The sequence below is a fragment of the Trichoplusia ni genome, chromosome 7 (assembly GCF_003590095.1).
Source record: "Trichoplusia ni isolate ovarian cell line Hi5 chromosome 7, tn1, whole genome shotgun sequence".
NCBI classification, from domain to species: Eukaryota; Metazoa; Arthropoda; class Insecta; order Lepidoptera; family Noctuidae; genus Trichoplusia; species Trichoplusia ni.
The window spans coordinates 10,187,458-10,202,029 of NC_039484.1; the positions used below are offsets into that span (position 1 = coordinate 10,187,458).

Genomic DNA, 14,572 nt, shown 5'->3' on the forward strand with positions numbered 1-14,572 from the left:
CTTTTACTTGCAAAAAATGGGTAGCAAGATTATTTACTGAATTTGCTTAGATATCCGAAACATTGGCGTGCATAACATCCCGGCGGTCCCTTACACTTAAAAATTAAAGAGATTAGGTTTATTTAAAAAAAAGCAAGGGAAAAACATTTAGAAAGTCAAGTTCGATTCTAGAAACCTGGGTAATTGACAAGGAGCCTTCCGAATGTCTGGATAGACACCTTACCTTATCTGAAGCAGCATTTTGCTACTTTAGTCGGCCGGCACAATAAAGCGACTTAATTTTAAGACGTGAAAAAAAGGTTACTATAAACTTATACTTATAACTCTTCAGGTCACTACTATTTTGTTCATGTGGTTTCAATGTTGAGATTGTAGATGGCGCTACGAGTTACTTAACATGTTCATTGGTGTTGTTAGCAAATATCCATTTTTTCCATATGTCTGACAAATTAAGTATTTTTACTGAGTTGTTTATGAATTGGTTCGAAATCAGTTTTTCAAAAAGAAGATTTGGATTAATGATTGAACCAAATACCTTAATGGCAGTTTTTTCAATAGTAGATACAGAAATCTAAAGCCAATCATTTCGTAAATCGGCTTAATAAGATTATTTTTTTTACTGTACATAATGTGACTTAATGTCACAAATCCAAAGGTATTTAAGTGAACTAAAACTAACAGAGGAAGAGGGATTTAAACGTGGTAGAAGAACATCTGTAGGTAGAATTGATGTTGAGGTTTTAAAAATGGGATATTGTACATTTTTATTTATACATTACAGACTTCAAAACAAACTTACAAAAATAGATAAGACACCCAATACAATAGAATAAAAATCGCACTTCGCACAAAAATATTTCTGTGCGTGAAGAACAATTGAAAAAATCTAAGTCAGGTTCTACCAAATAACATTGCAGTTATGACATTATTTTGTAGATCTACTATTTAGCCAATCTTTAAAGTGACTTTATTTATCCGATCCTGGATATCCTTTGTTAAAGGCAACATATTCATGTAAAACCGCAACATATTCAATCCGACTAGGGAAAGTGGGACAGACACACACCGAAAGCAGGACTTTTCCACTCCTATTAAAGAATTCAAGTCATACACTGCACTGCATCTATCAAAGATATTCACACTGAAAAAATATATTTTTCCCCGTAAAGTCAAGTTGTAAAATATATCAGGATTTGAATCTGATACATGATCCAGTTATCCTTCCGCTTGTGAATCAAAACAATTTCCATCCGTTATCCTGATTGCGTCAACCAAATTGTTTGATGAATTCTGCTATATACTAATTGCAATATTTACATAATCTAGTTCGGTTCGTTTTGGACTATCCATGCCGGTCATGACGACGTCACACTTCATATGCCGCGACCCTGAGGGGACACCAACAGTGACGTGACTTTGGGTTTTTTCATACAAAAATTAAGGTATAACCCCACCAGTCCAGTGCCCACTACGTCCACACAATTCAAACAAACCGTAAGTCAATTTCAATCGGCCGAGTTATAGTCGATATTTTTAGAGTTTAACTCAAAATCATAGTCGCAGACAAGTTTACGTTCGCCAGTCGGCAGTATTCATTCATCCGTCATACTGAGCGGTTGTTACTTACAAGTGCACGCAATTAACGCATAGTTTACGTACATACAACGAGTACTTAAGAGAAAACTTTGTATAGACTTTATTATACTGTGTTATTCTTTCTGTATCTGTATCTGAGTGAACAATGGCGAATGACCATGTGAAGCTGGACATTATCAACGAAAAACACAAAGATGTGGACACTGAAGCGATCGAGATCGTTTTCGGCAGGCCGGCGGCGCCTGCGCTTCCTATAAACACACTCACAAACAATGTCCACCTGATTAACAACGAGAGAGGACACCATGACATGCATTTCGTAAGTATTGTTTTAATAAGAGAAGACATTATTCTTATCATTGAGTAAGATCAAATCTTTCTGCACAGATTTATTGCGAAGAAAGTGACGTTATCACAAGAATTACTAAACACTTTTGACTAATGAGTGAGATAAAGAAATCTGTCGCACTAACTGTATTTCGGTCCGACTTTTGAGTCTTGTCAATTGTGTACAGCCACTTCAATACATGTTCCTGATAGGATATAAGGAAAATTTGTCTGAACTACTCGTATCCCTAGAGATAGGAAATCGTGTAACTGGTCATAGTGGTCATTGACCTGGCAATTATCGTTAACTAATACAAAAGTTACTTCTATTTTTTGTCTTTAACTTAATAAACAGGCTGGATGTGGAACCTGTGTCTAGTCGATGAGTAGTAAATTTTTCTCACAATGCTGTAAATTATATTCCTCTTATCTAAAAGATGTACATATAGTAAAATTTGTCAAGTTCACTGACCTACATTTCTACAATATTTTTGCTCTTCAATACTACATATTAATGCGCTACTAAATTCCTTTCCGCTATATATCGGTTTTCCTATTATGGAGGCACAATAAATGCAATACAAATACATTGTGTGTCATAAATGGATAGCATTTACATCTCTAAAGATTTGAGGTATATAATTTCATGTTTTATCAAAATTTCGATGTCTGTACTTTTGGGCTATCAGTGTCTGAGACCGGTTTGAACCGACTGGCAGAGACTTGCATGTCTCTTCAATGTCATATTTTTTGTGAAAAATTCCAAAACGGTCCTTAACATTTTCTCACCATTCCTTTTAATGTAAGAAGATTTAAGTAAATCAATTTTACCTGTGTACACGCCTATTATCTCACTAACATATGAACTTCGGTTGGCTCTTGCACCTCTTGTAATGTTGTCAGCACTTCAGCATCGGGAGATGTTACAAAAACTTTCATAAAATGGATAGCCGGATTTCTCTTCCATTAATGAACGATGTTATCATCAACATCACCATCAGCCGAAATTCGTCCACTGCTGGACCTAGGCCGCCCCAATTGCACGCCGTCGAGATCTATAGAATGAATGATGTGATATTTCCAAATCATAGTCCTTCTACATGTAAATAGTAAACATATATAACCTTCTTTTAGAGTTGCGATCCCCAACGCATGGTTCCGTCCGGTTTTGTTGACCTGCATTCCGATGATACAAGTTGATGTCATGGTTTTGCATACAATTATACTGCCTTCTAGACGCTCATTGATAAAGGTTTTATAGCCAAGAGCTAGCTCAGTACTCATGACTATTATCTAACTATCAGTGGATGAGTGCCAACTACTTATGAATCCTGTTGTCAATGATTTGTAGAGGTTCTCGGTGTAGAAGAAATACTTAGATTGTTTAATTTAATTTGATCTTTTTAACAATTTGTACAAGTTCAATTTTCAGACTTTTGCTCATATTTTCTGACCGCTAATACAACCTACATATTATACCTAGGCTATAAGGTACTTTTTGCAATTTTCGCGCATGCACATAGCTGACTTTTGTATTGTTTAAAAAGTAATTAGCACGCACTAACTGCGGCCGGCTTTCATTACGTTTTTAATGAAGTTTAATTAGAAGAGAGAGGACAAAGCTGAACTCAATACAGGCAATACCACGGCAATCACGAGACCTGGCAGTAATCTAAAATCTAACTACTAACTAATAAATTAAAAACACATTGCTACTGTTCCGTCAGTGTTGTGGGGTTACATAGGCACCATAACATAATAACATGGAGCTTAACTTACATAGTATGGTAATATTACGAGACTAGAATCACAAGACAACACTGCTGGGTTTTCTGGTCCTTGCAGACTCAAGACGTGTGGCAATTGGTCCCTATTTGCTGAAGGACACTTGTGAAAGAACTGACTTTGACGTAAAATATTAACTGCTAAGCTAAGCTCAGCAAACAGTTATTTAAATAAACTGTTCTTTACAAGACTAAATTTAGTATTAATTAACACTACTCGCTAGGTGAGTGGCGTACCCGAAATTTGTCAAAATGGAAACGCATAAATATTTAGTTTTTAAAGATCCTTATAATATGAATAAAGTACATAATTTAAAACATTTATATTATTGCTATGACAGAACCAGTCTGAATAATGATCATAGTTGTGAAATTCGTAATTCTCGTCACTAAGTTTAAAGATAAATGCTGATGTAAGATATTAAAAACCATTTTTTGTTTCGAACTCCCACATACCGGGCATGTTTTATATTTTACTAAACGCGCTTAATAAATTGAGTGATATGTAAGTTACTTCATCGTCATCATCATCATAATCAGTCCATATTCGTCCACTGCTGGATACAATCCTCCCCAATTGCACGCCATCGAGATCTATCTTCGGCTGCTCGCATCCAGCTCCTGGCAGCCATCTCGCGCAAACGTAGTGTAGGACGACCTCAGTGACAAACAAAAATATTGAAATGAAGGCTTCGATTTACATAAGTTCCGTACGTGAAGGATAAAAATGGGACAATATTAAATGCTACGGATCTGCGGTCTATCCGTCTGTCTAACACTAGGCTGCCAAAATGTATTTTTTTTCTTGCTTATACTATTTGGATCCGGCTCCACCACTGGAATAAGTATAGCATTACCTAACCATGTGATATGCTTATCAATTTTGTATTGTAACAAATAATAATAGTTGGTTTTATTAATTGAAATCATAAAGGAAATTCCGGTGACTTTCCTACTAATACGGCTTTACCTTATCCTTAGGATTTATTATAACTATATTTGTGCTTGTTATAACTATTTTGTATTGTATTGTTGGTCCTTAAAAGGTTGATCGATAAGGACCCACAGCAGGCTTTTGTTGATACCGCTCATGTAGGCTCTAGTAAATGGGTGCGACTATTTATAGACAAAGTGACACGTAATGTCTTTGTCATTTCCGCAACTTAAGGCCGTTGTTCATTACTGTTGGAAGTACTTTATTTAATGATCTGCGAGCTACATAAATCTGTTCAAGAGTAAACCATATCTACTCCAGACTTCTTTAAACCAGCAGGCCCAAAATTCCAGGAATATGTATATTTTTACATCTAAAAATAGAGTAAGAGCTTATTTATTACTATCGAAGATGTAAAAGATACGCAGTAATTGCGCAATTGAAGTAATACATCGTAAGAGAGTACGCAACGTCTTCTTTCTGTCTTATCTTGTTTACAGTTTAAGAAAATTACGACGAATATATCTTGACCACTAGGATCTATACGGAGGATGTTATTTCGCTGGCAAATATGTGGTTCTCATAAAGAATACCAACACTTAACGCTTTTCTGGTTGGACCACACGGTAATAGCAAAAGTTTGGTGCGAAATGTCTGTCTGTCAAGAACACATTAGGTACACTTGGGTGCTGTCTATACTTGGGTTACACAGCAGCAAACTCTTGCTACCATTTGCGTCATACGGAGATGGTCGATAAACCATGTTGTAATCTGGAACAAGAAAACATTTCTCTAGGTATTTCATGACTTTAAGTTACAGGGTACGTTAAGTTTACACCTAAGGGTGATGAGTGGTGGATTCCTCCATGTAAGGTACCCTATTCTGTCATTGCCGAATGGTTAAATACAATGCTGGACTTAAATACAATATTGATTCACAACTAAGCCATTGCTATAACATCAGTGTATTAAATCGTAAAGAAACTATTGAATATTTTGTTACAGCACAGGTACAGTCGCCGTTCCTGATTTGGCATTTTTAGGACGGTTATAGATAAACATAAGGGTATACGGGATCGTCTATCACTTACACCCCATATACCCTGTCCCATATCACGCAAAAATACTGGAAAGATTTGAGGAAAATTTGCTGTAATGCAGTAATATTCCTACATTTTATCACTACATTGCCACATAAACAGGATCCACCGCGCATTGTATTCTGAAATCAAAACGCTCGGAGCCGCGGGACAATTACTTATAATATATTTTAAACGTACTAGGACGTAGGAGACAAATAGTAAAATGCCTTCATTTAACTTAAAACAAAAAGCTTATCATCAACTGCACAGCTTATCAAGGTAGAGTCCCACAATGGGGGCCGGACGAATACAAAACAATCACTATCACAGTATCCACAGTCACTACAGAATAAAGTCCCGTCGCGTCACTCTTTATCAAAAACTTTATTCTAGTAACCCCAGGGGGATTACCATAATCTCCTAAAGCATTATTATTTCAGTCAAGGAAGCGGGATAGCGCATTATGTGGCGTAGAGCGGCGTCTTGCTTCCATAAACCAATCGTTTTACATATGACGTGGTGATGGGCCTACAGCACAACATTATTCAAAACATGATTGACAAATATAGCCTGTTGGTCCGGACCCTGACTGCTTTACCGAAAGTCGTGGGTTCGATTCCTACCCAGGACAAATATTTTTGTGTTAAGCACCATCATTTGTTCCGTGTCTGGGTAGAATTTGTATATATTGTGTCATTGGCCTAGCCTTTTCCCAACTATATTGGGGTCGGCTACCAGTCCAACCGGTTTCAGCTAAGTACCAGTGTTTTACAAGGAGCGACTGCCTATCTGACCTCCTCAACCCAGTTACCTGGGCAACACGATACCCCTTGGCTAACCAACTGGCTGTCAGACTTTTTCAAGCTTCTGACTACCTGTAACGACTGTCAAAGATGTAGGAATAACAGCCGGGACCCACAATTTAACGTGCCTTCCGAAACACGGAGGAACTCGTTATGACAAAGATGGTCACCCATCTACGGACCAACCGCGTCAAGCATAGCTTAACCTGTGATCGAATCACTTATACGGTTATAGCTTAGCCACGAGCTCCTCTGTTGTGTATGTATTTAAAATATGTAAGTATGTGTATCAGTTTTCTAGTACTTAAGCTTTGCTGACTTTGAGACTAGATGCCTTTGTGTAGGTAAATGTTGTGGAATATTGTTATTATTTAATACGCCAAACTGATTATTTTCCCCAGTTTAATGGTCGCTCAATGTATCAGTCATACAAACAGCATTGAACTACTTAAATGTATTCCATCATAATTAATTGTAATTAAACCTGAATCATGTAACCACAGGATCCTTCAGTGATTTTCTGAAATCATATCGAACTAACAGCTGTTGAGAGCGGTTTAACCCACTTTCTGAGAAACTCTTGAAGGTTCTCTCTGTTGTTAGACATCACAAATGACTTGTCCCTTTTTTAACCCCATGATTAACACAGGACGGTTTTAGTGTGGATGACGTGTTATTACGATTATTATGTAATTTGATAGGCATACTTTATGTATGTAACATTGTGTTACCAATTTGTTTTATTGTTAGTATGATTATACGCATAAACGTATATGTTCTTTATTAGAAATTTTGACATGTATAATTTTATTAATTATAAAATTGAATGACGTAGCAATTTATGCCGCCTCCGTGTTCGGGGCTGTGCCAGGTAAATCAACGTTTGGGGTATTTCTTTCTTTGAGTTTTATTTTATTAGCCGGCAGCAGATACGTCATGCTCCCTTAGTCGTCACTGCCTGCGGTGGCGTCTTGGGTCGGGTCACCTCCTTCCCTCAAATATGGCGAGGGAGGTGATGGCTGACCCTTGCGTCATACTCGTGAACGGGTGCTGCTTGCGGTGGCTGGTCGGTCTGCTGACCTTGGCCGAGTAGTTGACAGTTTAAGTTCATAGTGGCTTAGGTACCACGACCTCAAATATTTGTTTGTTTGGCACGGCACCTACACACTTATTTTGATATATTTTTTAATAATTATATTGTAAATGGAAAGACAGCGTGCTGCTGGGGAGTTTGTTGCGCCGTTTCTTCTCTCACAGCAAAAGCACTTAGGAAGCGGTGACGGGTGGGCAAAACTGGGTGCTGTCAATGTAATTTGACCTTCAAAAAGTGCTACTTAGTAGCCTAATTTGAATAAATGACTTTTGATTTTGATTTCCAAAAACAACAAACAGAAAAAGTACTAGTTTATTAGTGGAAAGCTTAGAGGGGAAACTTTTCAAGTTTGGTAGTATGTCTTACATTATTGAAAAAGGCGTCTTCCGCTTGAAACACCTTTTACGTTCAACAAAATGAATTTTACTATGCTAACAATTTTATCTTACAAAAATGTAAGGATATTGTTAGCCTCAGTACTTTGACCTTTTCCATAGAGATGGTATGTTATCTTCTTTCTTGATACTTCATCATCTTCACATGAGCATGCATTTACGCAACATTATAACAGTCAAAATGATATATTCGTATAGTTTAGCACTATTTAACATTGAACGCTGGCAGGGTTCATTAACCCCGCCCACACATTGACTCATTATATTAACACCACGCTTACAACGCCATATCATCTTAATACATAAAAAACGCGCCAAAGAGACGATGATTCAATCCTTCCATTATTGTTTCATAACAGTGTAACATTGTTTTAATTGAGGTTTTCCTTATTCCTGTAAGCCATTTATTGAAAATTGATTAGACCCATTCCTTAAAACATCGGAAGAACTTCAGAACACATCCTACATATCTACGTACAAACTTAAACTTTTTTTACAAATTGTTGTATTAATCAATTGCATCAGCAATTTTTAATTCATGAATTCAGTATTCAACGATCACGGATCGCATTTAATATTGAGTGTGTATAGTATATCAACCCTGTATAGAGTGTGATATAAGTACTTAAACGACGTAAAAACCATCACACATGATTTCGAAAGTTGCATGAGTCAAAACAAGAATTGACATCAATTTAATTTATACTGCAGTCTAACCAGCGCCTATAAAGGTTATCGCGCTACGTGCATTGGGAAAAACCAAGGCAAGAGAAAACAAGAGGCAGTGTCACTCATAAATAAATACCCTCTCTTCCCATCAGACTGCTTGGGAATTTAGGGCTTTGTCTGCATCTTATCACTTTGAATAATTTGCACGAGGACAGAGGAGGATACACAAGGATGCGATAACGTTGACAATTAACATAGTGGTACAGTGCCCTACTTCTGGGTGATATTTACGCTCAAATACAATTAGGGTCAGTGGGCCAAAGTCCTGTCAAATTATGTCAACTATGCGCAATTAACTGGCACTTTACATACCTACCTAGCATCTACCTGTAGTAAGGAACACTGATAATATATATTCAGTCGGTTAAACACTCCTCTCAGTCTCAAATTTCCGTAAAGTGTGTCACTCTCTGCCACTGGTAAGGGGAATGTGAGACAAATAAACGTCACGAAAATGGTCAGTTTGTGAATATTGAGCATAAGTACTTAGATTGTAATTGTAATGAAAAATTTATCAGATATTATATTTATGCTTAAACCTATGCAAGTACTAAAACAAGTTCGAATAGAGAAACTTAAAACGACAGTGACTTTCGCCACCGAGAATTGAAATGTCTTGTGGACCGTTGTTAGTTTGACTTCCAAAAATACTAATGATTGCAGATATTTTGAAAAGGACCTGTATTCCATACAGCCAGATACTGAGTCATAACCATATGTTTTACATTACGTATTTTAATTCCAGAACAGCAACAATGATCGAAACAACTTGAATGAAAGTGACATGGAGCGCCCCACGCAGCCACTGCTAGAAGATTCCAAAGAGAGGACTACACCGCCGCTAGCAGGTCAGTACTCATACCTTTAATAACTACACTACTAGCATACTACTAGCATATGTGTTTTTACTTTTGGGTGGCAAGCAGGAATACTTTAGATCAGAAGACAATCCAAGATACTACGGCAATAGGAGGATAGCAGGTGAAGGAGTCTGCCACCATCTGTTAAAGCAAGAATGTTAGAGATGCCGCTCTACACACTGGATTCCTGGGTTTCTCCATAATACGGTGGTCTAATTGATGTGTTACATCTGAACTCAGGGTAATATTGTGGCTATTGTACCACAGTGTACTCTGATTATTTTCTTTCAAGAGGACCAGCGCGTTCTTAAAACATTTAATTAGAGTATAAATTATGACTGTTCTACAGTTTCCGAGATCGATGACCTGGACGGAGACCCTCCGAGCGACGCGACTCCATATCGGGGCATCGACGACGGCCTCCTCGACTCCACGGACACCAAGCTCGCGGGGCATGACCTGGGTAAGGACCTCTCATATTGCCACTTGATTCAGAGACATATACCTTTTTGCTGCGAGAAGGTGAATTTAATTTTTTTGGTTCAACTCCTTTGTCATACTTCGTTCTAATGAAATATTTGGTTAGCTAACTCCAGAAAAAAAGCGTTTTATCGCACTTACATTACTGACTTTCTATCTAAAAACTCAAAAGCTTATTTTGCCAAAATAACCAATCTACTTATTTCAATATTATTTATAGCACAATAAAATTACTGCAACTCTTTGTCTTTAAAGGGCGGAAATGATGACGAATGCGCGTTGTGTCTGTATATTTTAATTAAAATTGCTTACGTGATATTTAAATATTACGCAGAATAGGGTTATGCGTTATAGGGTTAACGTATTATTCTGTAGACAGTTTTTGGGCCTACCTAGGTACCTACACTGCCTAATTGATACTTCTTTTTAGGTCAAATGAGTAACTAGATCTTTGCCCAAAAACCCTTTTTACGTCTTCCCCTTTAACAACTTACTGATAATAAAATGCAATTATTGAATTTAATAGGGCACGTTATCATCGACCGCGATACACCGACGGATGTGGTCTCGGTAAAGTGATACAAGTTCGATAGTACAAATGTTAAAACAGTGTTTGGTAACCTATTAAGCAAAGTACCATTTATCATTTGGGCCACAAACCTTGGTTGTGAACGTACGGTACTACAGTACCTTATTCTCGTTTGATTCTTAAAGTATTGGTGTTAGGATTAATAATGTGGCGTGTGTTTGAAAATAATAATACATTACCGACGAGTTCGGAGCTGGTCAGTGTTGAACTCGGGGCTCTACACGTAAGTAGGTATCAGACATACCTGGATCTCTTTTACTTTTCCTTTCTAACTTTTTCCTGGATGTCCTGCATTCGGGTTTTCAAATAAATAATATCTGTTAACGGTAACGTGACAGCGTACAGCGACATCTAGATGTCCAAACACGCAACAATATTTCTTTAAGACATGACGGTAGACCGTCAGGTATTCCAAAACCCTAGCTTGCTTTAGCGTCTAGCGTTTTGATTTTTGAAACGAATACATGTGTTACTATCATGCTTTTCTCTAATGAAAGCTCTAAATGCCATGTGAAAGGAATGTGATATTCAATAGACTATTGTTTTATCTAAATGAAACGGAAAAGGTAAATTAAATCAGACTGAGCCGATACATTAATTAATATTTCTTTCTTTTCCATCGACGGAGATTTTTAACAACAACGAACTTTCTCACCTACAATACACACATGATCTTATAATTAAGGAGCCTGAATTTACTTGATTTGTTCCTTTCCTCTTCCATGATTGGATTTTCTGTTAGAGTACCTTACTTATAGAGTTACTGCCGGTTCTTCTCCATAGGAACGACATTATGAAACCGTGCACCTAGGGTCAGTAACTTTAGCCTAAAAGAGCCTGGCAAGCGTCCTACATGAAATAAGACTTTTAATTTTAAGCTTCAAGGAGGATCTATTCATATGTACCTAAATATGTTACACACTAACACATGTTCCCAATTTATTTCACAGAGGGTGACGATCACCACCCGGAGCTGTCTGCCGGAGCTGATGAGAAGCACCCGGACATGTTCGGCGAGGAGGTCGGCACTGACGGTAAATTGCCGAGCGCCTATGACGAGCCAGACTACCCATACGGTGATTGGAACACGACACATTATACTTACCTCACACCCCACTCAATCAATAAGAAAGAAAAAAAAAACTTAATGATACAGTTTTTAATTTATCATTTCGAAAAAGTCCTCAATTTTGATAAGTGATCGTAAAATAATTCAAACCACTTAATACTAAACGGCTACAATTGGTTATTAAACCATTAATACAAAAGTTAACCTCGAATCACACTCATTTCGAAAATGAGTGCAATCGTAACTGAGAAGAGAACCGTTATTTTATCGATTTAAAATCATATCAGATTGCTAGATGATATTTCTTTAAATATTATTTTAAACATTTATAACATGTAACTAAAAATTCGAGAGTAATTCTATGATTACTTATAATGTTACAACTGAGCAAAATTAAAAACACATCCGGATCATTTGATGAAAGCGCGATTTTTTCCTTTGATTCGAAACTGCACTATTTTCCTACACTACAGTCGTGTACCCAACCCGTGGGCAAATCATTAAAACCTAAGATAACAATAACTTTTTTAACCATATGATACAACTAACGGCATGCTGTAGTGATATAACCTAGGTTAAAATTGAATGCTCTTATTATATCGCATAATATTAACATCATCAAAACGAATGAGTTTCTTTAAAAAAAAAAACACGTTAATCGATCGACTGCGTAAGTTATACAATGGAATGCATCATCCGTCAATATCCATAACTTAAAAAGAAGGTAGTTCCATCAAGAACATGTTTACTAATGTAGGTCGCTTAATTTCAGATGTCAATGGGCTCTCAACGAGATTTGGAGAATCTCGGCCGACTTCAGCCATTCCAGTTGTAAGTTTCATGCTATATTTAATTTTCCAATTTGCTTATACTTCAGAGAGGATTTATTTTACAATCACATAATAATATAATATAGCTCTTAGTCTTAGAAAATAGAAAGGGCGATGGAGTTTAACCCTTTTGTCGCGGAGATTTCAAAAACATCATAAGGCATCGACTGACATACATAAGACACCTAGACTCAGATCGTCGGTCACATAAATGCTTGCCTTATTTGGGGATCGAACCCACGACCACCAGTCGACTATACGTGCACGCAGATTATTGATTACTAAGGCAGTGTCTGACTACATGGTTTTAAAGTTTGAATATTACTTATTTACCAGCTGTTAGTAAACATAAAAGCCTACCAATACTTCTTTAAGTAGTATTATTGAATTTGTTGAAGGAAGCTCTGAACCATATTCGATATCTGCAACCGTCTCACTTTAGACCTTCTAGATTTTCTGTCTTGCCGGAAAAGTTCGAATAAAACTTATAGTATGTTCTCCTTTGATCAGATCACTCCTGACGTGAACACCTACCAACAGAAGAAGAACCTGGCGCAGGGCATGATGGACCTGGCCCTGCTCTCCGCCAACGCCAACCAGCTGCGGTACGTGCTCGAGTCCGCCTCCACGCACCCCTACTACTATCCTAGTCTCGCCTTCATCTCACTCAGCATTATCTTCCAAGTAAGTTTTACTTATTATTACCAGGATGACTGCCAAACTCGACCCAAGCCAGGTGTATACTGTCTAACTTGTGACATCAACATGAGTATACGTTTCAAATTCAAACAAACATTAACTTTTCAAAAGAAGCTAAGCTTTATGGACTACTTCTCCCGAATACAGAAAAGCTCTTGTTCTTGTCTTTTTTTCGCTTTTCACTGATAGAGACAGGGTGATACATAAAAAAAACGTTAACGTTTTAGTATAGTATGCCAAGTGCCTTTCCGGCGGGAGGCAGCTTCAGTGGCGCCACTATCATGTCAGTGGTGGCGCCACTGTAGCCCACAGTAACGATACCCACTAGTTTGCAGGTGTTTCCGAGCCTATAACTGCAAGACTTGGATAATCCTTTGACCTTTAATTGATAATAAGTTAAATTAAATCTTACCATTCTAACAAAGCATTGTCCTCCCAAGGTATTGGTGGGCATTGGGTTGATCATGAACAGCCGTTATGACGTAAACCACCACAAGGACATCTGCAAGGCTGACAAGATCAACAACATGACGGTGTTGGGCGTGTTCCTCATCACCATCGTCAACGTGTTCATCACGTCGTTCGGCGTCGCCACGCAGCCGCCACAGCAAACAGGCTAGCCGACCAATAGATTATACACAGACAGATAAATTCAATATGCTTATAATCTGTACAAATACGTGTTTAAGCAGACCCCGGGCATAAAGACAACGGTACTTTGAAATGTATATTATGCAAGCGAAACAGTCAACCCAGTCAATATTATCAAGTGACAACAGTCGATTATTTATATGACTTTCCAGTACCTGTTTCTATGACCGGGGTAATTTTATAAAGGATTATACACCTAAGTACGGCGGGAAGCCCGATCTACTGTGGGTCCTTCGCCACAGTAATATGCTGTGATACACCTTGTTTTTACTGTCCCTATAGCTGAAGAATGATGATCTTAATCAAAAGACTGAATATATTTATCCATCATCATAAAATACTTTTTGTACTTAGTTGTAAATAATTAACTTATTATAACACCATATCCATAGTTTGTCAAATCTTTTGTTTGTGAATTAACCACAATTTTAATAATCTCAAGACACTCTTCTCATGGAATTAATATAAGAATAGAACTTAAGAATATTAATGTTATTTATCGCTCATGTTATTATATAATCTAATATTATTTAAGCAATCAATTCATTTATCACTTGTTTTAATAAAATGCATTTATATCATCGAAACCGGTGTATTATTTTCCAAAATCCAGTTAGCTGTGGCGACGTGTTCCGATGTGAAAACAACCAA

At 37.3% G+C, this 14,572-nt stretch overlaps 1 protein-coding gene across 2 annotated transcripts; it reads left to right on the top strand.

Annotated features, from left to right (window-relative positions):
- Positions 1 to 1,503: 1,503 nt before the first annotated feature.
- On the top strand, positions 1,504 to 14,449 carry LOC113495778. Of its 2 annotated transcripts, none has more exons than XM_026874708.1 (7): positions 1,504 to 1,915; positions 9,489 to 9,591; positions 9,953 to 10,066; positions 11,623 to 11,748; positions 12,514 to 12,572; positions 13,082 to 13,255; positions 13,711 to 14,449. In XM_026874708.1, exons 1-7 carry the CDS (start codon positions 1,742 to 1,744, stop codon positions 13,888 to 13,890), a joined length of 930 nt encoding a protein of 309 aa, XP_026730509.1. In that variant the 5' UTR covers positions 1,504 to 1,741; the 3' UTR covers positions 13,891 to 14,449. The 2 variants fall into 2 exon arrangements, with proteins under 2 accessions (XP_026730509.1, XP_026730510.1); XM_026874709.1 differs by having other exon boundaries at positions 1,505 to 1,915; positions 11,623 to 11,706.
- The last annotated feature ends 123 nt before the right edge of the window (positions 14,450 to 14,572 follow it).